This window comes from Callospermophilus lateralis, chromosome 17 (assembly GCF_048772815.1).
Source record: "Callospermophilus lateralis isolate mCalLat2 chromosome 17, mCalLat2.hap1, whole genome shotgun sequence".
Lineage (NCBI taxonomy): Eukaryota > Metazoa > Chordata > Mammalia > Rodentia > Sciuridae > Callospermophilus > Callospermophilus lateralis.
The window spans coordinates 46,314,800-46,341,304 of record NC_135321.1 but is presented as its reverse complement, the minus strand read 5'-3'; the positions used below and the strand labels follow the sequence as shown (position 1 = coordinate 46,341,304).

The window sequence follows — 26,505 nt, the reverse complement described above, 5'->3', positions numbered from 1 at the left end:
TTCCTTTTCTAGGGCTTTGAGGTGAAGTGTGAGCTCATTTATTTGTTGGTTTTTCCTTTTTTTGAGGAATGACCTCCAGGCGATGAATTTCCCTCTTAAAACTGCTTTCATTGTGTCCCATAGATTCTGATATGTTGTGTCTGTATTTTCATTTATCTCTAAGAATTTTTTGATTTTCTCCTTTATGTCTTCTGTAACCCATTGATCATTCAGTAACATATTGTTCATTTTCCATGTGATGTAGGATTTTTCCTTTCTTCTTTTATCATTGATTTCCAGTTTCATTCCATTATGATCAGATAAAATGCATGGTATTATCTCCACCCCTTTATATTTACTGAGGGTTGCCCTATCGCATATGGCATAATATATGGTCTATTTTTGAGAAGGATCCATGTGCTGCTGAGAAAAAAGTATATCCATGCTGAGAGCCATTAGCCAAGTAGGTATGACAATTTCCTTTCCAGTGTACCCCATGTTGCTTAGAGGAAGGACTCGTGGTAAAATGGACTTGCCTTGGACATTTTACAGTGACATTGCATGTAAGGTGACCTTGCTCAAGGACCAGGGCGGATCCGGGTTTAGGGCTCTCCTTGGGTTTAGGGCGGTTCCAGGTTTATGGTGTACCCTGCTGGGAATAGGGCGTATCCTGCTGCCTCAGGCATGCCTGCTCCAGGAGTTCCCGTTGAGTTCTTGGGGGATTCAGAGAGTTTTTAGGATCCAGAACATGGAACTTGGCAGAGAACGTGGATTTCCCCAGAACGTGATTGTAGAGTGTGAGTTCGGGAATAAAGAATTGCTGCTTGAATCTACAAGACTGTGAGTGGCTCGTGATTTTTTGCCCAGCCAGACTGCGGCATTTGGTGGCCTGTATGCGGAACATCTGAAGAGAAGGTAAGTGAAATTGTTCGCCCCTGAGGAAGAGCGAAAGAATGGGTGACCATTTCAAAAAACAGTGCATTCTTGTTTTGATTTATTTTGTTTTTGTTTCAAGCTGCCTATCCCTAGAAATTTCTCAGGCAAACTGGGAAAAATGGTTGGCTAAAGGTTTGAAGTTTGTCAGCCCTGAGGAAGAGAAAATTGATACAACGATTTTTTGTTCCGTTTTTGTTTCATTCAGTTTCGTTTTTGTTTTGTGTTATCTTTTTGGGTTGCGTTATCTTTATAGTAGATTAGAAAGTAGTAAAAAACAACCCGAAAATGTGTTAAGTAAATTGTTAGAGGTTCAGACCATGGAGAAAGACATTTTAGATCAAGCAAAAGAGAAGGTCTCTCGAGCTAGTCAGACAGAGGAAGAAAATTTAAAGGAAAAGGGGTTATTAGGAAAAAGACCACAACAGGAGGCTGTTACTAACTCCGTTTTATCACCAGAGGGCGTAGTTCAACCAACAGCCCCATCGATGGAGACAGCTGAGTGGCCCTCAAACCCCGTAGTTGATAAATGGGATCCTGAGACAGGACCTCAAAGATTATCATGCCCTGTACTTGAACAGGTAGGAGGGCAGCGAATTCACTGTGCTTTAGATTTTAAAACAGTGAAGCAGTTAAAGGAGGCTGTAACAACCTATGGTCCCCAAGCTCCCTTCACGGTAAGCATGGTCGAGTCCATTACTAACTTGGACATGACGCCAGCAGATTGGGCTAGCATGTGTAAATCTGTGCTAAATGGAGGACAATATTTGTTATGGAAGGTTGCCAATGAAGAATTTTGCACGGAGACAGCTAGGCGAAATGCAGCAGCCAGTTACCCTCAAAGAAATCTAGATATGTTGTTAGGAAAGGGACCTTATGAGGGTCAACGGCAACAAACTGAATATGATCCTGGTATATATGCACAAATTGCTGCAGACGCAGTTAGGGCATGGAAGACTTTACAAGGACATGGAGATTTACAAGGTCAGCTCTCTAAGGTGATGCAGAGAACTAATGAACCTTACACTGAATTTGTAGATAGGCTTATTCAAACAGCTTCCAGAATTTTTGGGGATACAGAACAGGCAATGCCGTTAATAAAACAACTGGCTTATGACCAAGCAAATCATTGCTGCAGAGAGGTCATTAGACCATGGAGACTTGAAGATTTAAACACATATATTAAATTATGTAGAGACATTAATGAACAAGGGCAAGTCTTGGCAGCTGTAGTACAACAGGCTTTAGATGCCAGGCCAAAAACATGCTATAATTGGGAACAAACAGGACATTTTAAAAGGAGTTGCCCCATAGGAGGGGGGTTTAACAAAACTAGGTATCAAAGGACTAGAATACCGGGTATTTGCCCACGATGCCGTAGAGGGAGACATTGGGCTAATGAATACCGTTCTCAAACCACCATAGAGGCTACTCCCTTATCGAAAAACAGATAAGGACCAGGTATTTACCCACGGTATCGTGGAGAAAGGCATCAGGCTCCATTGCCAAAAAACGGACTGGGGGGGTCCAATGCTCTGGGGCCCACAACCACAAATATACGGGGCAGTGGAGGAACCCAGCAACACCATCAGGGTAGTGCCCAGGACACATTGTCCATTAAATCCCTCATCAGACAAACCCGAGGGAGCGCAGGGTTGGACATCTGCGCCTCTGCCAGAGCAGTACTAACGCCAGAGATGGGAGTTCAAATCATTCCCCCAGGAGTAAAAGGACCTCTTCCCCAAGGAACAGTAGGCTTATTATTGGGACGTAGTTCATCTACATTAAAAGGACTTATGATAAGTCCTGGGGTAATTGATCCCGATTATGTAGGTGAAATAAAAATTATAGCTAGTTCTCCAAGAGGTATATCAGTAATTTCACCTGGAGATAGAATAGCACAGTTGTTAATAATACCCAGCCTACATAATAAATTCTCTAGTCATAGTGTAGAAAGAGGTTCCAGGGGATTAGGCTCCACAGGTGTAGATTGGGCTATGCTGTCTTTAAATTTAGATTCTCGTCCAATGCTAAAACTAAATATTCAAGGACATGAGTTTAATGGGCTACTGGACACAGGTGCTGACCTTAGCATCATATCTCGTCAAGAATGGCCAAAACATTGGCCATTACAACAAGCCACTCAAATGCTTCGAGGCCTAGGAGTGGCAACTAATCCCCATAGAAGTGCAATGATATTAGACTGGAAGGATCTTGAAGGATGTGAAGGAACTATACAGCCGTATGTATTAGATCATCTTCCTATAAATTTATGGGGATGAGATGTCCTAGATCAATTAGGTTTGACGTTAACAAATAACATCAATCCAAATGCGCCCAGTACTAGGGCTAGACAAGGTTTTAGGAAAGAAAAAAGATTAGGAGATCAAGGACAAGGTATAGCAGCACCAATTCAAATAGATCAAGGAACAGACAGACATGGGTTGGATTTTCAGAAAGGGCCACTGAGACAATAAAAATTACTTGGAAATCAGAAAGACCAGTGTGGGTTCCTCAGTGGCCCCTGACTAAAGAAAATATACAAGCAGCCCATGATCTGGTCAAACAACAATTAGCGGAAGGACATATACAACCTTCCGTATCTCCCCATAATACTCCAATTTTTGTCATCAAAAAGAAATCTGTTAAATGGAGATTATTGCAAGATTTAAGAGCCATTAATAATGAGATGGTTATTATGGGACCTGCTCAATCAGGGATTCCTCAATTGTCTGCTTTGCCAAAAACCTGGCATGTTTTAGCTATAGATATTAAAGATTTTTTTTTTTCAATTCCAGTTCATCCCGAGGATAGTCCACGTTTTGCATTTACTATCCCTGCATTAAATCATGAAGGTCCTGATCAGAGATATGAATGGAAAGTACTCCCTCAAGGGATGGCTAACAGTCCAACTATGTGTCAAGTATATGTTAACAAAGCAATCCAGCCACTTAGAAATCAAAATCCTGAAATACAATTATTTCACTATATGGATGATGTATTATTAGCACATAAAGATAAAAACATATTGCTGGAATGTTATGCCACACTTACAAACTTATTAAAAAATTATAATCTAGAGATAGCAATAGATAAAATACAATTAAATTTTCCAATTAATTATTTAGGAGTTCTATTATCCTCAACCATGGTCCATCCACCAAAAATTCAAATACGAGTAGATCAACTCAAATCACTTAATGACTTTCAAAAGTTATTGGAAGACATAAATTGGATAAGGCCTTATGTAGGCATACCAACAGGAGAGTTGGGACCTTTATTTGATATTCTAAAAGGTCCATCAGATCCAAACTCACACCGACACTCTACAATCATGTTGTGGGGAAATCCACGTTCTCTGCCAAGTTCCACATTCTGGATCCCAAAAACTCTCTGAATCCCGCAAGAACTCAATGGAAACTCCAGGAGCGGGCATGCCTGAGGCAGCAGGATACGCCCTATTCCCAGCAGGGTACACCTTAAACCTGGAACTGCCCTAAACCCAAGGAGAGCCCTAAACCCGGATCCGCCCTAAACCCGGATCCGCCCTGGTCCTTGAGCAAGGTCACCTTACATGCAATGTCACTGCAAAATGTCCAAGGCAAGTCCATTTTACCACGAGTCCTTCCTCTAAGCAACATGGGGTACGCTGGCAAGGAAATTGTCATATCTACTTGGCTAATGGCTCTCAGCATATCCACTTGATGATGGTTGATATATTCTATATATGTCAGTTAAGTCTAGGTTATTGATTGTGATATTGAGTTCTATAGTTTCTTTATTCAACTTTTGTTTGGAGGATCTGTCCAATGGTGAGAGAGGTGTGTTGAAGTCACCCATAATTATTGTCTTGTGGTCTATTTGATTCTTGAACTTGAGGAGAATTTGTTTTATGAACGTCGCAGCACCATTATTTCGTGCATAAATATTGATAATTGTTATGTCTTGTTGGTGAATGGTTCCTTTTAACAGTATATAATGTCCTTCCTTATCCCTTTTTATTAACTTAGTCTTGAAGTCCATTTTATTCGATATGAGGATGGCCACCCCTGCTTGCTTACAAGGACCGTGTGCGTGGTATATTTTTTCTCAACCTTTCACCTTCAGCTTGTGTGTCACATGTGTCTCCTGGAGGCAGCATATTGTTGGATTTGTTTTTTTTAATCCATGTTACCAGCCTATGTCGCTTTATTGGAGAGTTTAAGCCATTAACGTTTAGAGTTACTATTGATATATATTTTGTACTTCCAGCCATATTTGATTATTTATCTTTTTTTTTTTTAATTTAGTTTGTTTCTCCATGATTAGCTTTCCCCCCGCTCTCTGTCTTTACCGAGGCACTTCCCACTGATGGTTTTGGTTATTGTTTTTCATTTCTTCCTCGTGTAGTGTTTTGCTCAAGACACTTTGCAATGCTGGTTTTCTGGCTGCAAATTCTTTTAGCTTTTGTTTATCATGAAAGATTTTTATTTCGTTGTCGTACCTGAAGCTTATTTTTGCTGGATACAGAATTCTTGGTTGGCATCCATTGTCTTTCAGTGTTTGAAATACATTGTTCCAGGATCTTCTCGATTTCAGCGTCTGTGATGAAAAATCCGTTGTTAACATTATTGGTTTACCCCTGAATGTAATTTGCCTCCTTTCTCTTGTAGCTTTTAATATTTTCTCTTTGTTCTGTATATTGGATATCTTCATAACAATGTGTCTTGGCATTTTTCTACTGTGATTTTGTGTGCTTGGTGTCCTGTATGCATCTACAATTTGTATATCTGTTTCCTTTTTTATTTCTGGAAAGTTTTCTGTAATTATTTCATTCAGCAGGTTACTCATTCCCTTGGTTTGAATCTCTATATCTTCCTCTATCCCTATGACTCGTAAGTTTGGTTTTTTTATGTTATCCCATATCTCTTGGATGTTTTTCTCGTGATTTTTTTACCAGCCTTTCTGAGTTGGCTAGACTCTTTTCAAGATGATATATTTTGTCTTCATTATCTGACGATCTGGCTTCTACTTGCTCCACTCTGTTAGTGATACTCTCATTTGAGTTTTTAATTTGGTTTATAGTTTCCTTCATTTCTAGAATTATTGTTTGATTTTTTTAATAATCTCTATCTCCTGATAAAGATGCTTAACTTCTTCTTTTATCTGTTTATGTAATTCATTTTCAATGAGTTCTTTCACTGTTTGAATTTGCTGTCTCGTATCCTCTTTAACGTTCCATTCCATTTGTCTAAGGTATTCCTTGAGTTCTTTATTTGACCATTTTTCTGATGACTCTAGGTCCTCCTGAATATTTAGGCTGTCCTACATTGTTTGTACTCCTTTTCTTCCTTGCTTTTTCATGCTGCTCTTGTTACTTCTTGTTCTGTTTGACTGCTGAGTTACTGTTTCCTCGTATAAATTTATTTGATGCTGTCGCAGCTGGTTTCAATGAAGTTATCTCCTCCGCCACATTTTGGTGGCGTCAGTTCTCTGCCATGGTGGTATCCCATGCAAATGGTGACAGTTCGTTCCCTTTGCCAGGTGACCAATGCAATGGGTGGGTCCTGACTGTCTCTCCCAAGCCCCGTTTCAATCCTGTGGCCACTGCCTATGAATGCTTGGTTGGCTTTTACCTCCGTAAGTTCAAAAGGGCCGAGCAGTTGTTTCAGCGGGATCGTTAGTGCTGAGTCACAGCAGTTTGGCTGCGAGAAGCAGGCGAACCGGACCTTGAATCTCAATTTCTCTTAAACAAATTCGAGGCGTAAGCCTTAGTTCTTATGACCAGTTTAAAACATTGGTACCATTTTTTTTTCTGTATTTATTTTGAAAGGTTCATATACATGTACTATTCAGGGAAATTTTTGATATTTCAATAGGAAATTTTTACTATAACATTATTCCTTTCACCAGCACTTGCAGAAGATTAGTTATACTTACCAGTATAAGCTTTTTTAGCTGTACAAAATGTGATGAATAAGCTTTGCTTCATTCTTAGAAGGATGTTTAAGTAGTTAATGTTAATTAAATAATATTCCCAAGCAGATTGTAGTTTTATTAAAATATACTGTTTTCTATTTCTTTTCTCACTATGTAGTAGCTGTCAGATGACTGCCTCCAGCAATTTACTTCCCCATTTAAATTTCCTTTTTAATGACTATGTGTCAACTCTTCATCAGTGAGACAAATTGCCTGAGGTAAACAACTTAGGAGGAGAAAAGGTTTATTTTGGCTCATAGTTTTAATCCATGGTCACTTGGCCCTTTTGTTTTGAGCTATAACAAGGCAGGAAGCAAAGAGAGAGAGGAAAGGACTAGGGGCCTATTACATCCTTAAAGAGCATGCATCCCCAGTGACCTTCATCCCCCAGCTTGCTCCTACCTTCCTAAAAGTTCCACCACCTCCTAGTATCAATGTCATATGGGGACCAAGCTTTCACATGAGCTTTTGGGGTTCATTTAAGATCAAAACCACAGCCAGGAGCTGTACCACACACCTTTTAGTACCAATCAAGAGGATCACTTGAATTTAGGAGTTTGTGATCCACTCCCTCAACTTAGTAGACCCTATCTCAAAAAATAAAAAACGTGATCCAAACCAAAACAAGTTAAAAAATTTATGATCAAGCACATTAAAATTACATGTGAAAGTATAAATATATTGCCATGCAGGTAAGCACTTGATGAAAATATGCAATCATAGTGGGAATATTATAGTTTTATTTTGTTTTTGTTTTTCTTTTTTTTAACATATTTAGTTGTTGATGAACCTTTGTTTAATTTAGGTGGGAAACAAACCTAGTGCCTCACCCATGCCAGGCAAGTGCTGTTCCACTGAGCCACAACCCCAACACAAAAATAGTTTTGACACAAAAATTTTATCCATGTTTGCATGAAGTTCAAATTCTTTATGATCATAGTTCAAAATAGTGAAATCACTATTTTGAAAAGCAGTTTGGAAATGTAAGCAAAACCACCTATATCATGAGTTTTCATAACAACTTTAATTGATAATTTAACTAAAGAACATATTCTCCCTAAGTAAATCTCCCAACTTTTAGTTATAAGCAGAATTCTTTATGATCTAGAACTAATCCTACTAATTAGAAAACATATATGATCTAAAACTAATCATACTAATTAGAAATCATTGCTAGAAACAATGTCAATTTGCTTTTCTTCTGATAGTCATTTTCTATGCTGTTGTCCAGTCTCTGAAAACCATTGTTTCATACATTTTATATAATTTTTTTAAGTTAAGATACGAGGGTGAATCATTTCATTATTCCATCATGACCAGAAGTGACACATCCTGTCTCGTGTACTTAAAATACTATCCATATACTTATAGTTACTAAATTTATCCCATTGCCTATTCCATGTAGAATATGTAATATACATGCAGTTCTCAAACGTCACCACTGAGTCTCCTTCCATTGATTCTACTTTGAAAATATATCCCATGTTCATGCTCTCATTAGCTCTACAGCCAATGTCCTGGACCAACTACTCTCCTCTATTTATTTATTGTTTTAATAAGATTTGCTTGTTAGAGCAGTTTTAGATTCACAACAGAAATGAGCACAAAGTACAGAGTTCCCATATACACCCATCTCCATTTTTTTTCAGAAGTCTAATCTCTTTACAACATTCTTCAAACACAACAGCAAATAGTCTTTTCTCCCCTAGTAATTATTTTAGAATAAAAGTTAATTCATGTAACCCCTTTGCCCAAAACCCTTCAGTGTCTTCTCAGCTCACTGAGAAATAGAATCTGAAGTCCTTATCAAGGGACAGCAAACTAACATGCCATCTCCTCTCTCTGGATTCTACTACTCTCTTGGGATTATTGTGATACAGCTGCACAAGCATACTGTTGTTTCTCAGATACGTTTTGGTTTCATGATGAGCCACATCCCCAACCCTATAGTTTGACATACAAATTTTATCCATGTTTGCATGAAGTTCAAATTCTTTATGATCATAGTTCAAGATAGTGAAATCACTATTTTGAATAAGCTTTAATTATGTAAGGTCATCTCATCCCAGAGCCTAGACTCAGGTAATAAAAGCTGTACAGCAATGAGAATGATGAAAAACATGCTCAAAAAAAAAGTGTTCCATGGCTGGGGCTGTAGCTCAGTGGCAGAGTGCTTGCCTTGCACGTGTGAGACACTGGGTTCAATCCTCAGCACCACATAAAAATAAACAAATAAAGGTATGCTGTCCAACTAAAAATAAATAAATAATTATTTTTAAAAAAAGTGTTACAGAGACTTTCTTAAAGCCTTTAATCTGTGTAAAATTAAAATGTGTAAAAAAAAAAAAAAAAAAAAAGAACTTTCAACTTAACTTCTACCCCTAAGTCTGTCACTTTCAGTAGATACCTTTGGTAAATTATCACGTAGATTTTCGTCTCCTCAAGTATTTGACTAGAGTGTATAACTACCACCTGTGTTTTGTTAAGCTGTAAACTACTGCTTTGTTTTCTTGAGGTCTAGAGCTTGAAGACCTGTATAGTTTAACATACAAGTTTCATCCAGGTCTGTGTGAAGTTCAAATTCTTTATGATCATAGTTGCAAAAAATAGTGTGCCTTTAATCCTAATTGAAAATACAATATAAAGGGGGAATTCATGAATCCTACAGCATTTAAGTGTCAATCTTTATTTTAAAAAACTCTAGAGATGCTCTGAGCAGCCATTGAAGGGGAAAGAACTGCTCGTGTGTGTATATATATATGTGTGTGCGTGCATGCGTGTGTAGACGCATGCAGGTGTGTGGACAAGGAGGTGGGGGCAGCCGAGTTAGAGTTCCAACTCCTTGGACTTCTTCATTTGCTGTTCTTTTCTTTCTCCCCCACATCTGTCTGGTGGTAGTGGGCATTTAAATTTGCATTTCTTTTCATTCATTTTCAAATCTTTTAAAATTTTAGGGTTGGGGGTAGTGGGAAAAGCAGGAAAGGGGAAAGGAGGAGCAGAAGAGCAGGAGGAGGACATGGAGATGAAGAAGAGGATTAACATGGAGTTAAGGAACCCAGCCCCGGGGGAGGTGACAGAGTTAGTTCTTGATAATTGCCTGTGTGTCAATGGGGAAATTAAAGACCTAAATGACACTTTTAAAGAACTAGAGTTTCTGAGTATGGATATTGTGGAATTAAGTTTATTGGCCCAACTTCCCAGCTTAAACAAACTTCGAAAGTTGGAACTTAGTGACAATATAATTTTCAGAGGCTTGGAAGTTCTGGCAGAAAAATGTCCAAATATTACCTACCTCAATCTGAGTGGAAACAAAATCAAAGATCTCAGTACGGTACAAGCTTTGCAAAATCTTAAAAATTTGAAAAGTCTTGACTTGTTTAACTGTGAGATCACAAATCTGGAAGATTACAGAAAAAAGTATTTTTGAATTGCTGCAACAAATCACATTCTTAGATGGATTTAATCAGGAGGATAATGAAGCACCTGACTCTGAAGAGGAGGAGGAGAATGGAGATGAGGAGGAAGAGGAAGCTGGTCCATCTGAAGGATATGAGGAAGAGAAGGATGAAGATGATGAAGCAGGATCAGAATTGGGAGAGGAAGAAGAAGAAGAAGTGGGCTTTTCTTACTTGACAGAGGAGAAATTCAGGATGAAGAAGATGATTATGTGGAAGAAGGGGAAGAGGAGGAGGAAAAGGAAGAAGAAAATCTCCAGGGGGGGAGAAGAGGAAATGAGATGCTGAAGATGATGGAAAGGAAGAAGATAACTAGGTCATTCTAAGACCAGATTCCTCAGCATTCCTGGGTTTGCAGTAGAGTGATCACATCTTTGTTTTTTCATGTACGATAGCTATCCCTAAAGAAGATACTGTGACATCTTATAGAAAAGTGTGGTTTTACTATTTTTGTCTTATCATTCCAGTTAAGATTTACTAGTCTGTTAATTATCATGTTGTATGTAGAGAAAAAATTTCATTAACACTCCCCCCATTAAGATATTCTCTAGCAATTATATTTAGAAGCTTAATTTTTCTAGTTCAGGTTCATTGTATTAGTAATTTTTAGTCTGAAAACATGATTGCTTTTACAAGTGAAGTTTGGTGCATTTCATACATAAGATTTTAAAGTTATTTATAAATTAACTGAAATTACAGTCATCTGTAATATGAAATGACAGTGTCTTGAATAAGTTGGGGTTTTTTATTTGTTTGTTTTTTGATTTTTTTTTTTAGAGATGATCCAGGGATCTTTATTTTGAAGGCATTGACTTTTTTTTTAAATAGCTAAGGATATTTGGGTGGGTTTTTTTTGTCACATGAATTAAGTTGGAAAGTAGAAGCAGAATAATAAAGGTTCTATTCAGCAAGATAGTTTATGGATTTGGGGGAGGTTCTAGTCAGTAATATAACTCATGGATTTTGTGGTGATTGATAGGATTTTATTTTTGAAGGAAAAATTGCCTATACTAAGTGAGACACGCAGCTGAGCCCTTTCTGTAGGTTGCAGATCATGACATGCCAGTGGTTGTTTACTTTCTTTTGTTTTAGGTATGCATTTTTTTCTCCTCTCATCAATTTCTTTATGATCATCTTCCCTTCTTGTTGACTCCTCTCTCTCTATCCCAAAAGAAAGCTGGGAACTTCTGGATACCCAGAAAACCTTTAGTTTTATACCTCAACCACTTTTTCAGATCTCTCTGGGTTTTAAACAGAGTAGAAGAAACTGAGAATTTTCTGAGATACAAATAATGTTATTGATTCAATTTTAGGCAGCAAGCTCTGCTTATTGTAAATCTTTCTTGACTGACAACACACAAGACCATATAAGTAGGATGAAGAAAGTAAAGAAGCAGGGGAGGATTTTTGAATTTGCTTCAGTGTCATTGCCTGTTGATAATTAATGAGACATTTAAGTTAATTTTTAAGTTTGCATCCCAAATTATTTGGGTACCAACCCTATGCAGTATTTATAATTTTTCTGAGTAGAACCTTTAGTTGTTCCTATAGTTTTAAAACATTACCAGATGTGGCATTTAATTGGAATATTGTAGGCAGTTGGAAAAATATTTGGGATTAAATATTAAAATTCAGACTTATTTTCAAGTGACTGTCCATTAAAATAGAAGAATATTTGGAATAAGTACGAGTGTGTGCTTAGTTACATGGTTACTGAATAAAATATAATGAATAGACAAGTACATCTCTGTTTTTGTCATGGAGGCTCCATTTTCAAGGTTATTTCTTTGTTTAGCTTGACTATCTAAAAATTTTTTCTTTGTTTTAAATATTTGTAATGCAGGTTTTTAAAAGTGTCAGTAAACTAATTGAAGCTATTCTTCTCTACTGGGACACATTTAAGTTACTGAATGTAGTACTGCTGCTGCTTGTTTTTGTTTTGTCTTTTTTTTTTTTTTTTTAGTTTAAAATGTATGACTTGGCATTTTAAAGGTTATTTGTGGAGAAACTAAAAAGTTGCACAACTGACTGAAATAAAACACTTGGAATAAATTTAGTAGGGGGATCAGAAAGTACAAAAGATTAACATTTTTCTCCTAATTGTTAACAATTGATATGCCCTGCTTTAGTCTCTAAGAATTGTTATTACAATACTATGCCAGATTACAAAATACGTATTTTTAAAATGAAATCTATGTATTGACTTTCTTATCAATCATCTTATTATCCAATCAAAATTAGAGTTCTTTGGTTTGAAAACAACACATAGTGAACCTCTAAAATAACTTTTAAGAACTTATTTAGCTTTGTGGGTGGTATTTTCATGCAAATAAGTAAGGGGGGGTTATATTTTGTAGAAGTTTGAGGTCCTATTTTCTTTGAATTCTAGTGTGTATATAGTGTGTTAAGTTCTTTAAGAATCTCTCCTTAAACTTTGAGGTTAATACTTCTGTGCAACTGTGTTTTTTAATAAAGCCATGACAGTGTTAAAAACAAATCAAAAAGCAGTACTCATGATCATTCTTTGATTGTTTCTGACTATTCCCTGTTTTTCCTGTGACTGCTATAACTTAAAAGTTTTTGAAACAGAATTGCTTCACATAAGTTGAAGATTTGTTATTTAAAAAAAAAAATCTCTATAGAGATAAAAATAAATTTCTTTTAAACACATGTTGTATCTAAATAACAGTTGAGAAAACTGTAGACCTAATTTTTACTGGTCTGGCAGAATGAAGAGTTTGTACACAAATTAACATGCCGTGAAGCACATGGTAAAGTTCAAATGGCTTTTTTTTTTTTTTTTGCATTAAAGGAAAATACAGGGTAGGACACCTGTAAACAAGTCAATGTAGTACCTCAAGTCCATAAAAATTTTGTATAAGGACAATAAGAGGCCGTTTTCATGAGAATGAGTTGGATTATTGAGCCAGATACATTTTTTTGTTTTTTATTGCAAGTTGTTATTGATGAAATAGGTAGTATATTAATTTATATTGCAATGCAAGCTCCTTTTCTGACTTGTGAAGCGAACATTTTACAGACCATTACCAGCACTAATTGCTGTAAATAATTAATACTACAAATTTTAATTACTGATATTATTATCAGTGAGTATTAAGTTTCCTTAGAATACTTAATATTTCAAACAGTGACATGTTTGGCTTCTAGTTTATGATAAATTAGCATGACACTCTTTTTTTTAATTCCTAATTGAAAACACTTTCCAATTTTTGTTATTAGTATTATGCAGATATGCCAGCAGAAGAACGAGAGAAGAAGTTAGCTGCCTGCTCAAGACACCGATTTCGCTACATTCCACCCAACACACCAGAGAATTTCTGGGAAGTTGGTTTTCCTTCCACACAGACTTGTATGGAAAGAGGTGAGAGTATAGATTGTAAAACTTTTGGAATTAGTTGTTTTAATATTGTATATACCTAAGTCTGGACATAAACCTCTTTCTGCTACAAATTAAGTACTAGTTCTGTAACATAATAATAAATTCATAAAGATTAAAGACTTGCCTTCAACTCCTCTGATAGTTTAATTGAGATCAGACATAATTTATGATTACTTGAATGAGAGACTTTTTAATAAAAGAATCTGTTACAAAGTTTATATTTTGAAACCTCACTTAATCCAGAATGCCAGGTGTTTAAAAACTGTATCTGAGTATCTGAGTTTAAAAAAAAAAAAAAAAAAAAGATGCTTGTTAGATTATGGACATGCTGCTGGCTCCTTCAAATATGGCACTTACATTTAATTTAAGAATGTACACATCTTTAAAACTGCCAGTAAAAGATCATGAGTAATGATTTTTGCTGCTATCTTGTCAGCATTATCACTCACTAGAAGTGCAGTGTTTAAAAAATTCATGCTTGAACTTTCTTGGTTTATATTAATTTTCTCTCAAATTTAGTTGTAGTGCTCTGAAGTCCTCATGTTATACTGTCTCTGGGTCGGCATACTCCCATTTCTGTGCTCAGGCTGGGACTATCAATCTAATCATTCTCAGTACAGCCATGTAGTACATAATGACCTTTCAGTCAACAATGGGTCACATATACAACAGTGGTTCCATAGGATTATATTGCCCAGCAATGATGTTCCCATCTTAGTTTGTGTTCATACACTCTGTGGAGTCCTCACAATACAGTTGTCTAATGACATATTTCTCAGGGCATGCACCCATCATTAAGCCGCACATGACTGTACTTGGGCAATATAATCATTCATAATCACTTGTAATCGTTGTTCCATTTTGGAACTTCACATTGTGACCATTGTTCCAAATAAAATAAAATGATCTAGAGTCCTTGCCTTTAAAAGAGTCATTCAGTTAAGCAGCATCCATTGCACAAACCCATCACTGTGAAAATATTCTAGGGGAACTTATAAGAGCATCTAATAGCTAGTCTTTGTGGTAGGACCTCTTTAATTCAAGATTTTACTCCCTGTGTTTACTGCATGCTTAGGTACTTTTTTGTCTGTATAAATCTGATTTGTACAGACATTTAATTATATATTCTTTTAATAAAAGAATGCACTTTTATGCCTTATGAAACTTTTTAGTTCACAATCATTCTAAAACATAAGGGATGGATAAATGTTCATGTTAAATTTGTGCAGTTTGCTATGTTCCCAGTGCACCTCAATGAAGAAACTGTTTAGAAAAAAAGCCAATAGGACAGAATATATTAGCTAAGCAGGGATTAATCTGAATTCTTAGTATATTTTGCTGTTTTCACCATGATCTGAAGACACCCTGGTTATAGGCCAAGTCTTGTGGTTTTATGAAAGTCTTACTATGAGTTTTATGAAAATTGTAATATGTTTTCTGAGATGCGACTGAAAATATAGTAAGTTCAGAGTATATATAACTTGAAATTCAAATTTATGACATTTAGTAGCTCTCAGGTCTTACGCCAAATATCTAAAAGTTTTACCCACAAGAAGATAGAGTAGCATTGAATAAGCATTAGATAATAAAGATTATCATCTAGAATTTCAGTTCAACCTTGCTATCTTATGCTAGCCTCAGTTAGGAGTTGTAGGTCTAGATGTATGACTAGCAAAATGGAAGAAACTTACTCACTTTTAGGAAGGTTTTTATATATTTTACTGTGAGATAGTTTTTCCAAAAGATGCAAAGTCTTGGGCAGCTATTAATCATATTTTCACTTTTCCTCATTAACAAATTGGAATAAGTCTCCTTGATATAATCTCTCTCTGCCCGGTCGCTACATTGGATCATACAGTCAGGCTAGAACCTGTGTTTGTACCCCTGGTAAGGTCCAGAAGTGTGGCAGAGCACAGTCCTTCCCTGAAAATTACATGAGTGGAAACACCGTGGGAGAATCTTAATGGTCTGAAGAGTATAAATGCATGTCATCTAATAAACAACTAATTCAAAAAAATCTTTTTAATAAGAACCTAGAATTTACCATAATAGAGTTCATGTTTTGTTCCCATTTACAACCTCTGGGAGGCAGAATAGGAACATACCTAAGAACTTTGGTTCTGGAATTAGAGGTTAGGCAAGGTTCCAGCTCTTCCACTTCCTAGCTTTGTGAACTTGATCAATTGATTCAACCTCCCTGGATCTCCATTACCTCATGAATAAAATAGGTATAGTGGAAGCTGCTTCACAGGAGTGTGAGGGTTGTCTGAGTTAACATATCAAAGCTTTGATAAATGTTAGCAGCTTTTACTGTTACTATAAATGAGCAGACTGGTGCTAAGTAATACAGTCATTGTGTTGCACAGCTAAAAAAAAAAAAATCACAAGAACCACACAAACTTAAAAGGCATTATATAAAGACAAATAGTTACTGGATGTGTACAGAAATAAATTTTGCAAATATACTCTTCTAAATTTATAATTTGTTTTTAAGGTTACATTAAGGAAGATCTTGATCTTTGTCCTCGTCCAAAAAGACGGCAACCTTACAACGCAATGTTTTCTCCAAAAGGCAAGGAGCAGAAGACATAGATTTTGAAGCGAAAACAGAAGGACAGAGAACAGTTTTTCCCCTATTAGTTATTTATAGTTAAGTTGGTATTAAACATTGATTTTTTGATCTTTTGTAAATTGATTTATAAATCATTTTTCTATTTAAAAGGTGGATGTGTTTATATTTCTTGCTTTTGCATCTTTAAAATAATAAGGTGCATTTTGCACTGTAACTTAAGAGTTGTTATTTACTTTATTTGGTAATTATAGTTTTGAAAATATGATGATTGTTGTCCATGATTTGTTCCTCACAGATGTTTTCTTTTTACTCCATCATCCTTATATTTACATTCAGCATGACTTCATGTTAATCATTGCAAATTTTCATTCTGTTAATCATTTGCTCTTTGGTAGTTCATACCACTGACATTTTTTAAAAAGGCTAAATTTTAGTAACCCACTTAACTTTTTTTTTTTTTATTTTTTTTAGTTGTCAATGGACCTTTATTTTTTTATGTATTGATACATACAGTGCTGAGAATCAAACCCAGTGCCTCAAACACGCTAGGCAAGTGCTCTGGCACTGAGCCACAATCCCAGCCCCCCATTTAACTCTTTAGCTTCTTTTGAATAGAAATGACATATTACTCTTTAATAAATTCTTTTCAGTGTATTTCACAGATACCAGAAAACTATAAATTAACATGATCCTTTAATCTGCTCATAATATTCTAGCCTTCACAAATTTTCTTTTAATCATGGTTTATTTTGTTTTGTTTCTGGTGCATTTTTCAAGCTGATTTTATTGAGTTCTTTTCTGCCCATGTGTTCAGGTTCATTTATTTTATTTCTCTGGTTTGACTAATGTTATGAACTTTCCATTTGGCCTCCGAATAGACACCAATTTAGAAACTTTCTGATCCTCCCAGTGGTAGTAACTCAGTCATTAAGGTAACTGATCACATGTGGGTCACCTTTTCATGGGATTTTTTTAACCAGAGTCTGTTTTGCATGTTCCTTTAATCCATATGTTGGCAGTCTTATGTAAGCAGAAATAAGAAGAGACACTGAATGGAATGCTTCACTGAGCCTAAATAACCTTATAAACAGTCTTTACTTCTCAGGGTTCCTAAAAATCTCAATGGCCAGAATTGTCACATGGTTACCTCTGATAACTGGAAAGTTAGAATTAGATCCTAATTGCCTACTTCCAGAGTCAGAGCTCACATCCCCAATAGCATAGTGCCCATGCCAGGAGTTGGAGAGATGCCTAGATTTGAACAGGGCACCACAGAATGTAGGTTTCCACTTATACCTACAGTAGATTTTGCTTTTTAGAAGGCAGCCTAAGCAGAGAGAGGAATAGATTGTCTACCTGATTGTAACTTCAAACCTCTAACCCATTTGTAACTAGTATTTTTCACTTTATCTTCAGTCACCCTGTGTGTTTGGAACTGAGTTCTCTCTTTTTATCTGTTGTTGACCACTTCTACCCTTAAATGGAGTAATGAAATAGGCTCTTTTTTTTTTTTTTAATTAAGTTTCAGAGATCAAAAACCCATGCTCTTACACAGGTTAGGCAAGCACTGTATCCACCAAGCTATTCGCCCAGTCCAAAACAGACATTTTTTAGACCACTTGAATCAGAAGGGTACATTTAAATACAAGTGGCAGTTTATGACATAGTGCACTCTCAAACTTTTCTTTTAAAAATAGTGTATATAAAGAAGCTTTGTACATTTTAAAGTATTTGTATATTCATTCAAATACATATTTTTGCTGATGATATATACTTATATATAATTTCAGGTTGTAAACTCTTTTAAAAAAATTTTATTTTTTAGTTGTAGTTGGACACAATACCTTTATTTCACTTATTTATTTTTATGTGGTGCTGAGGATCAAAACCAGGGTCTCGCACGTGCGAGGAGAGCACTCTACCGCTGAGCCACAACCCCAGCCCAGGTTGTAAGCTTTTTGATGTTGAAAAGCTCTGATTTAAACTTCATGCCTTTGATTAACAGGTACTTAGATTAAATCATTTGAAATCTAAGGTTGCCGAAGGAGATAGATTGAAGATGTTTATCGTGGGTATCCAAATGTATGTAGAAGACATAATATGTTACCTTGAGAGAAAAGCCAAATGAAACACATACACACCCTAAAAACCTTTCATGCAGTGAAATATTTTCCCACAGTCCATCTGAAAAGTCTGCTGCTACTACACCCAGTATATTAGTAACTCAAAGTAAACTGCTTCTGAGGTGTGTATTTTAAGATGAAGGCAGGGTATTCTCAGATGCTCTAAAATAATAACTTTGAAAGACGACAAAATTGAAGATTGTCTTTAAGTCACAATTTTGTTCCAAAAAAAGAAGTGTTACTTAAATAGCACAAACTCATTTATTTACCAAAATTAATGAAACACTCTAAGGGTCTTACTCCATTGTCTCTGGCACATTAACATAATAAGCATGAATTTAATTTTGAAAACTTTCATTCAAAAATAAACATTTGAATTGTGTCTCAAATTCTACCATTAATTTGTCTATTTTCAACATATGTAGCAGTTTCAGAGACATCTCAGAGTCTTTCTCTTGAACTTGATGATGTTAGAATGGTTGGGTAGTGAATTTACACTTTGGGTTCTCTAGCACACAGTCAAGCAAAGAATTCATGAATTATTTGTCTGCTTTCACACCAGCAGAGGCCAGAAGAGAGCTACTTTTGGAGAAATAATCAGTGGGAAACTAGAGGATGAGCAATCACAAAAGAAAATTTATAGGGTAAATAGAATATGAGTTGGATATCTTCAGTTCAATAAAGAAAGCTCATTGGGCTAAAAACATTTTCAGCATAGCTTTTATTGGAATAAAGCAAATGACAAAAGCAAGAGTTCATGGTCTTGAGCAGAAAATAAAAATCAATAAACATTGTATATCCACCTTATGCTGGGCATTTAGGAATACAGGGAGACTGGTGAGATCCTATTACCCAGTGGGAGAGCAGATGTCACATATAAAAATGCCTAAGAGGTCAAAGAAGCTTAAGCTGAGTGCCAATGAAATCTTAAAGATGATTAGAACCCAAACATCATTTGGATAAGTTAACCTAGAGAAGTGGGGGGTGAGGGGAGGGACAATATAAATCAGGAAATTAAACCAAGTTTGGAAATGCTACAATGCTGTCAGAAGGAGCCTTAGTGATAATTTAACTTAGCCTCTCAATTTATAATAAATAAATAGAAGGACAAAAATTTAGTGACTGCCGTGGTCTCAAAGGGCTGGAGTTAGAATCTATATTCAATATAGTAAAAATTACCTGGATGCTTGATAGGTAAAGATTCTCAATCCCCTTTGGGAATTTTGATCTAGGTGTAATCCAGAGTTTTTGTATTTTTAACAAGTTCCCAAATTATTAGTGTGAAGCAAATTAAATATTTCTATAACTACAGGGAAAACTAGCAATCATTAAAAGCTTCAAGCATCCTCTGACAGAAAAATTTTTAAGCTAGGTAATAATGAATTAGTTTAGATAAAATCATCAGAGAGATATATAAAATGTATTTGGCAGGTGGAGCAAGGAGGATGGGTATGCAAGAGAAAAATTTAGTAATCTATTGTATTCCAAGTACAGAAAGCACCAGAGCCAAGATGGTGGCAATGGGATGGAAAAGAAGAAATAAAATTAGGATGCATGAAATGAAACTATAGCCACTTCATGATTATGTGTTTCATACCAGAACTAGCAGCTAATAATACAAAGATGAATATAACACAATTTCTAAATGAGACTACAATCAACTCAGTGGTTACAAGATACATTACAAAGTAAGAATCAATGGACTATATTCCCCCACTGGAAGTGAGGAGAGATCCTTGTTCATCATGTCACTTATAATTGCAAAACTTGAAAAAATAGGAATGAATTAATCTATAACTCTAAAGTGAAGTTAAGGTGGGGGGGAAGCAATAGTAAAGGATTTAATAGCAATTACTTAGTGAATATGTATTTACCCAACATGTTATTCTTTTCATTCAAGTGTTTCTATTATCCACTTAAAGATTTGCTTTTTCTTAAACCTGTTTATTTTCCCTCTAACCATTTGTTTACTCATATATTTGGACCTTTTTCACTGTCAACATTCCTCCAAATGTTGACAGAACAGATAAAAGATGAAATTTAGGCCATCGATGTATCTTGATAAGATATTTGACAGAAAAAAGTGGAAAATGGACTTAGAATTTGAGGGAGATGTATTTCCACTGATCCAGGCAAGTGTTTTCACAACCTAAATCAATAATTCTTGAAATAAAATGGTAGGTAAGCTAGAGAAAGCCTCTGGATTTAAGTCAGGATATTCAGGTGTCCCGTAGGATAGATTGTTGCAAATGAATATTCCATCAAGAACAACTAGCAAATACAGATAAATTACAAAAATCATCTCTTTAAATGAACTAGAGAGCTGCCAAGCAACAATGGCTTGCAGTCCTAAGTTTAGGGAGAGAGAAGAAGCTTCCAAGAGGTGAGCTGAATTTTATTTTTCCTTGGGGACAGGACGCTGAGAACTGAGGTTGGCCACTAGGAGACAGAAGACCCAAAAGAACTGGTCAACTCATGCTTGAGTGACAAAACTAGAGACCTAGGAAGCCTTATTCACAATTTTACCCTCAAAATGTTTGTCGGATTTTGAAGTTATACAGGAAAGGAGGCTAAGAAACCTTGATAAAAAAAAAAAAAAAAAAAAAAACTTTTTAAAAGGTAAATGGGGGCTGGGGTTGTAGCTCAGTGCTAGAGGCTTGCCTAGCACTTGTGAGACACTGGATTTGATCCTCAGCACCACATAAAAAATAAGTAAGTAAAGGTATTGTGAAAAAAAATTAGTAAATGGTGTTATGTTCATTTTTATCACAATAAAGTTCTACAAAAATTGCTTTCACTGTGCTGAGGAGACCAATAATAAAGTTCAGGACTTACCATGGGGAGATGCGCTGGGAAACACACCAGACTTGTTGAAAGATATAGAGGGCTATGACTCAGCAACGGGGCTAAACAGACTACATACATACCTTACCAACACTGCAACCCAGCCTCTGCCCATAACTGGATTAAAACAATCAGCCAGGGCTGGGGATGTGGCTCAAGCGGTAGCACGCTCACCTGGCATATGTGCGGCCCAGGTTCGATCCTCAGCACCACATACAAAGATGTTGTGTCTGCCAAAAACTAAAAAATAAATAAATAAATATTTAAAAAAAAAAAAACAATCAGCCCCCTCTGCTTAGCAGAAGAAAGTGAGTCATCTCTGGAGGAATATAAACCTGTCTGAAACCTCACGATGTCCAGCATTTGATAAAAAAGTGTTAGACGCACCAGAAGATAATCATGTAACCAGCAGTTGGGGGGCAGATCAGATAGCAGGTTGTACACGTGATCTAGACATTGGAGTTAGTAGAGAAGAACTTTAACTGATTAATATACTCAAGAAAATAAAAATATGAGGATAGACTTTAAAATGGAGAATTGCACTAGAGAATTGAAATCTTTTTAAAATTAAAAGGAAAAGCTATCCTGCAACCTGTACATGTGGAAAAATGAGAATTCATACCCCATTTAAATCAAATGTATGATATGTCAAGATCATTGTATTGTCATGAGCAACTAATAAAAAAATAAATAAATAAAAAGGAAATGCTAAAAGTGAAACAGAATCCAAACTTAGGTTCTCAATTGATAACTTTAACAGTTGATTACATACAATAGAAGATAGGTAAGCTGGGATGCAGGTCAAAAGAAAACATGCAAACTAAAGAGATTGAAAAAGAGAAATGAGCATAGGAAATACATGGAACACCCTGGAAACTTCTAATATGAATAATGGGAGGGAGAGGATGGGCAGAAGCAATAGTGAAAAACAACGTTGAGACTTGAAACAACAAAAGACAACAACCCACAAATTCAAGAATTTCTTCAAAACCCCAGCAGCAGAAATGCAAACAGACCATTCCTAGACACATAGGAGTAAGGTGCTGAAAATCATAAAGAGCAAATCTTAAAAAACAGCCAGAAGAGGGGGAAAAAACGCATTACCTTCAAATAATTAACCAGATGGCCGATTTCTTAAACTGAAACCCAGGTGATGATGGAATCACATCTTTAAATTGCTGAAAGAAAATAACTGACATCCTACAATTTTATACTCTAGGTAGCTTTCAAAATTTTAATAAAGACATGTTCAAAGAAAAGCTGAGACAATTCATCACCAGCAGTCTTGCCCTAAAATACTATCCTAAATTCTTAAGATTAAAGGAAAATGGTTCCAAACAAAAACATGGAATTTTAAGGAAAAAAATGAAGAACAATGGAAATGTATTTTAAATGTACATATTATCAGATATTTTACTAATAGATTTTATAAGAAGTTAGCATTAAGCTCAAGAAAAATCACAGAACAAGCTTTATAAAAATGTCCAGCTGATCATGCATTTGCTTGACAGAGTCACAGTATCAAAGATTCAAAATTTGCCAGGTGCTATGGCACACACCTATAATCCCAGCTGCTGGGGAAACTGAGGCAGAAAGATACTAAGTTCAAAGCTAGCCTCATCGACTTAGCTAGGCTCTGAGCAATTTAGATCCTGTCTCAAAAAAACAAAGGGCTGGGGATGTGGCTCAGTGGTTAAGCACCCCTGGGCTCAATCCCCACTACCAAAAAAAAAAAAAAAAAAATTCAAAATTTTTGCCAGAAATAATCTAGTTCTGTTTCTCTTTTTTTTTTTTTCAAGTTTGAGCCTGGAGGTTTAGATTAACAGGTAAATTTGAAATTTGGAATTATAAATGACAGCCACAGTGTTATACCAAATTTAGTAATAAAATTATTTTCAATAATCTGGTAATTCAACATCAAAATTAAGTTGAGTCACAAAAATAAACTGTTGCCAGTGGGAAATATTCTTAACATCTATCTTGCATCTTGCATTGTAAAACAATCTATTAAACTACTCCAAAAGAGAAACAAGTTCACCATTTTACCCAGGTCAAGTATTTTTCCTTTTGGGGCTTTAAGTTTCTCATCTGTAAAATGAGAGATGGGATGATATGATCTTGAGGTCCCATCTAGCTTCATCGGCTTCCTACACTTAGATAATTAGCACCTTTCAGGAGGGCAGACTCAAAAGCAGTTAGCAGCCTGCTCTTTAGAGCCAGACAAACCAGGCTAGAGTTCCAGTTCTGTCACTTCAGGGTATGATATGAGTAGTGCATTCATATTCTCTGAGCTTTTCATACCCACAAGTAACAAGGTTATTATGGAGATTAAATGAGATGATATAGGGGCTTACTACAGTGTCTGGTACACAGAGGCTATTCAGCAACAGGTAGTCCTCGTCAGCATTATCTGTATTGCAGAGGTGATGATGAATCAGAAAGAACACCTCTCAGAGAAGTCAGACTCAGAGCTGGACCTTGAAAAACAGTAAGATTTAGGTATTCTGGGGGAGCAAGGCACAAGAGGGTGATTTCAGACAGGAAAAAGAGTCACATGACCAAAAGTCTGGAGGCAGAAGAACAGGAGGGATGTTGCAGGTTGTGGGGGGTGGTACAATAACTGGCCTTCGCAGGACAGTCCAGTAGGACAGACGCAACCCATCAGGGACTACGTCCACTGGTAAGTGGGGAGCCCTGAAGTTGTACCATGTGAACTCCAAAACCCATCATTCTAAGCCCCTGGCTCCTCCCTGCTTTCTAAAGGTTAAAACCCTGGAGGAGGGATACAGAACACGGTCACTCCTTTTAATGACAGTCATTTAAAACGCTGTCATTTTTGAAGATTGGATTTTATTTCCTAAATTTCAGTTGGCCACTCTTATTTGCTCAGAACGAAGTCAGCAAGGATGAGAGGCAGATGTTGAAAAGTTTTCCTGGGACCAGATGACAAGTGAAAGACCAAGTGAGCACATCTAGGAAAAAACAGAGGAATTTTCCAAAACGTGCTCAACACTGTTTCATAATTCAGGGCTTGAAAGAAAAGCCAGTTTGGCCTTCTGCAGATGCAGTGCCCAGAGCACTGATATCTCTACTATAAAAGAGGTATGCATTTCAGGTACAAGGTGTCCACTCAGCAGCACTAGCTGTCCCCCAGTGTACCTTCCTGTGCACCTCATTTGTTCCACGTGGTGTGGAGAAGGAGCCAGGTTAACTGACAGAGCTGCTGAATTTAAATATCCAGAGATGTTCCCTGTTGCACCCCGCCGTCTGACTCTGCATCAAAACCAGGGGAAAGCCTCCTTAATCAGGAAAGCAGGAGAGTGGGGAGGGCACTTGCACCCTAAATATTAAAAAACATGGCCTACTTGTCCAAACACCTGCAAACAAGGGGGAACAACGGAAATGATCAACACAAAATCATCTATGTAAACTGAGACAGGTCGTGGTTCTGTTTGTAGTTGGACAATGTAAAATTTGTGTATTGTGGCGGTCTCTCTCCAGAAGATAGCCCACATGCTCCCTTGCTTTACCCCAAAGCTGTCTGTCTTGAGAGTGCCTCCATTATGCCTTGAATATGTATCTACTTTCCCAAATGAACCTCTGTTCTTTGCCTTTGAAAAAATATTGTATATTTTTCATTCATTAGAAACTAATATTAAAAAAATACAACTTTCATCTCAAGAGGAGATAATCCCTATATCAAAGAAAAACATTCGGCATTTGGTTATTTGGGATTGGCTCTCTTCACTTCACTTAGCATTATCTTCTCTAACTTCACCCATTTACCTGCAAATGCCATGATTTTATTCTCTTTTATTGCTGAGTAATATTACATTGTGTATCTATGCCATTTTTTTTTCTCCATTCCTCTACTGAAGGGCATCTAGGTTGGTTCCACAGTTTAGCTATTGTGAATTGTGCTGCTGTAAATATTGACATGGCTGTGTCCCTGTAGTATGCTGTTTTTAAGTCCTTTGGGTTATAGACTGAGGAGAGGGATAGCTGGTGGTTCTCTTCCCAATTTTCCAAGGAATCTCCATACTGCTTTCCATATTGGCTGCACCAATTTTCAGTCCCACCAGCAGTGTATGAGTGTGCCTTTTCCCCCACATCCTTAGCAACACTTATTGTTGTTTGTATGCATAATAGCTGCCATTCTGATTGGAGCGAGATGAAATCTTAGAGTGGTTTTGATTTGCATTTCTCTAATTTCTAGCAATGATGAACATTTTTTTATATATTTGTTGATTGATTGTATATGATCTTCTGAGAAGTGTCTCTTCAGGTCCTTGGCCCATTTATTGATTGGGTTATTTGATTTTTTTGGTGTTTTAACTTTTTGAGTTCTTAATATACCCTAAAGATTAGTGCTGTATGATTCATAGTGGGGTAGGGAGAGGGAGCATGGGAGGAATAGATGAGCTCTCCATAGGGCAGAGGGGTTGGAGGGGAAGGGAGGGGGCATGGGGTTATTAATGATGGTGGAATGTGATGATCATTATTATCCAAGTACATGTATGAAGACACAAATTGGTGTGAATATGCTTTGTATACAACAAGAGATATGAAAAATTGTGCTCTATATGTGTAATAAGAATTGTAATGCATTCCACTGTCATATATAAATTTTTTTTAAAAATTTAAAAGATAAGATAAACAAACCACTTAATGTGTTTTCTCTCCCTCCTTCAGTCATTTAATTATTCAGTTCCTCTGACTGACTGGGCCAAGGAGGCCCTTGATGTAATTTCAGGGGCTCCAGAATCACCCCTATTTGCTTCTGACCCTCACCTGAATGCTTGTTGGTACAGAATCACTTCTTTCTGTTAAAGTATTCTACCTCCAAGATCTCCTGTTTGAAGCATGAACACTCCCATCTAACTTGCTGAGCATTTTAGCGGTGATCCTTACGTTGGCAGTGATTCATTTCTCAGGTAATCTACTGAAAAGTCTCAGGAAAGGGTTTTCTGGATAGTGAAATACTGCAGAAAAGACAGAAGTATTTGAGGCAAAAATCACTCCTTGTAGAACAGACACCAGGCATCGCCAAGGACAGGCACAGAGAGCACTTACGGAGCACACCAAAGTTTCTTCTTTGGGTTCCTGTAGTTGTACCTGTGAGTGAGCACAGGCCATGATGGTGACAGGATGGCTCTTCTGAGTTTTGTGAAGCTGTTCTGTACAACAGGGGACCCTCTTGTGGGGCCCTGGCATCATGAAGTCCTGGCCAGGCATGCGGAT

The 26,505-nt window shown here is 36.6% G+C and overlaps 1 protein-coding gene and 1 pseudogene across 2 annotated transcripts in view; both read left to right on the top strand.

Moving 5' to 3' along the window:
* The window catches only part of Rbbp8 (RB binding protein 8, endonuclease), a 78,686-nt gene extending 62,240 nt beyond the window's left edge, over positions 1–16,446 (top strand). For both annotated transcript variants that reach the window (XM_076836556.1, XM_076836555.1), the window contains exons 18-19: positions 13,566–13,707; positions 16,220–16,446. In XM_076836556.1, the coding sequence (XP_076692671.1) occupies positions 13,566–13,707; positions 16,220–16,317 (240 nt within the window). In that variant the 3' untranslated portion in view covers positions 16,318–16,446. The remainder of the gene's footprint in view (positions 1–13,565; positions 13,708–16,219) is intronic.
* LOC143382874 (acidic leucine-rich nuclear phosphoprotein 32 family member E pseudogene) lies at positions 9,869–10,641 on the top strand (annotated as a pseudogene).
* Positions 16,447–26,505: the final 10,059 nt, after the last annotated feature.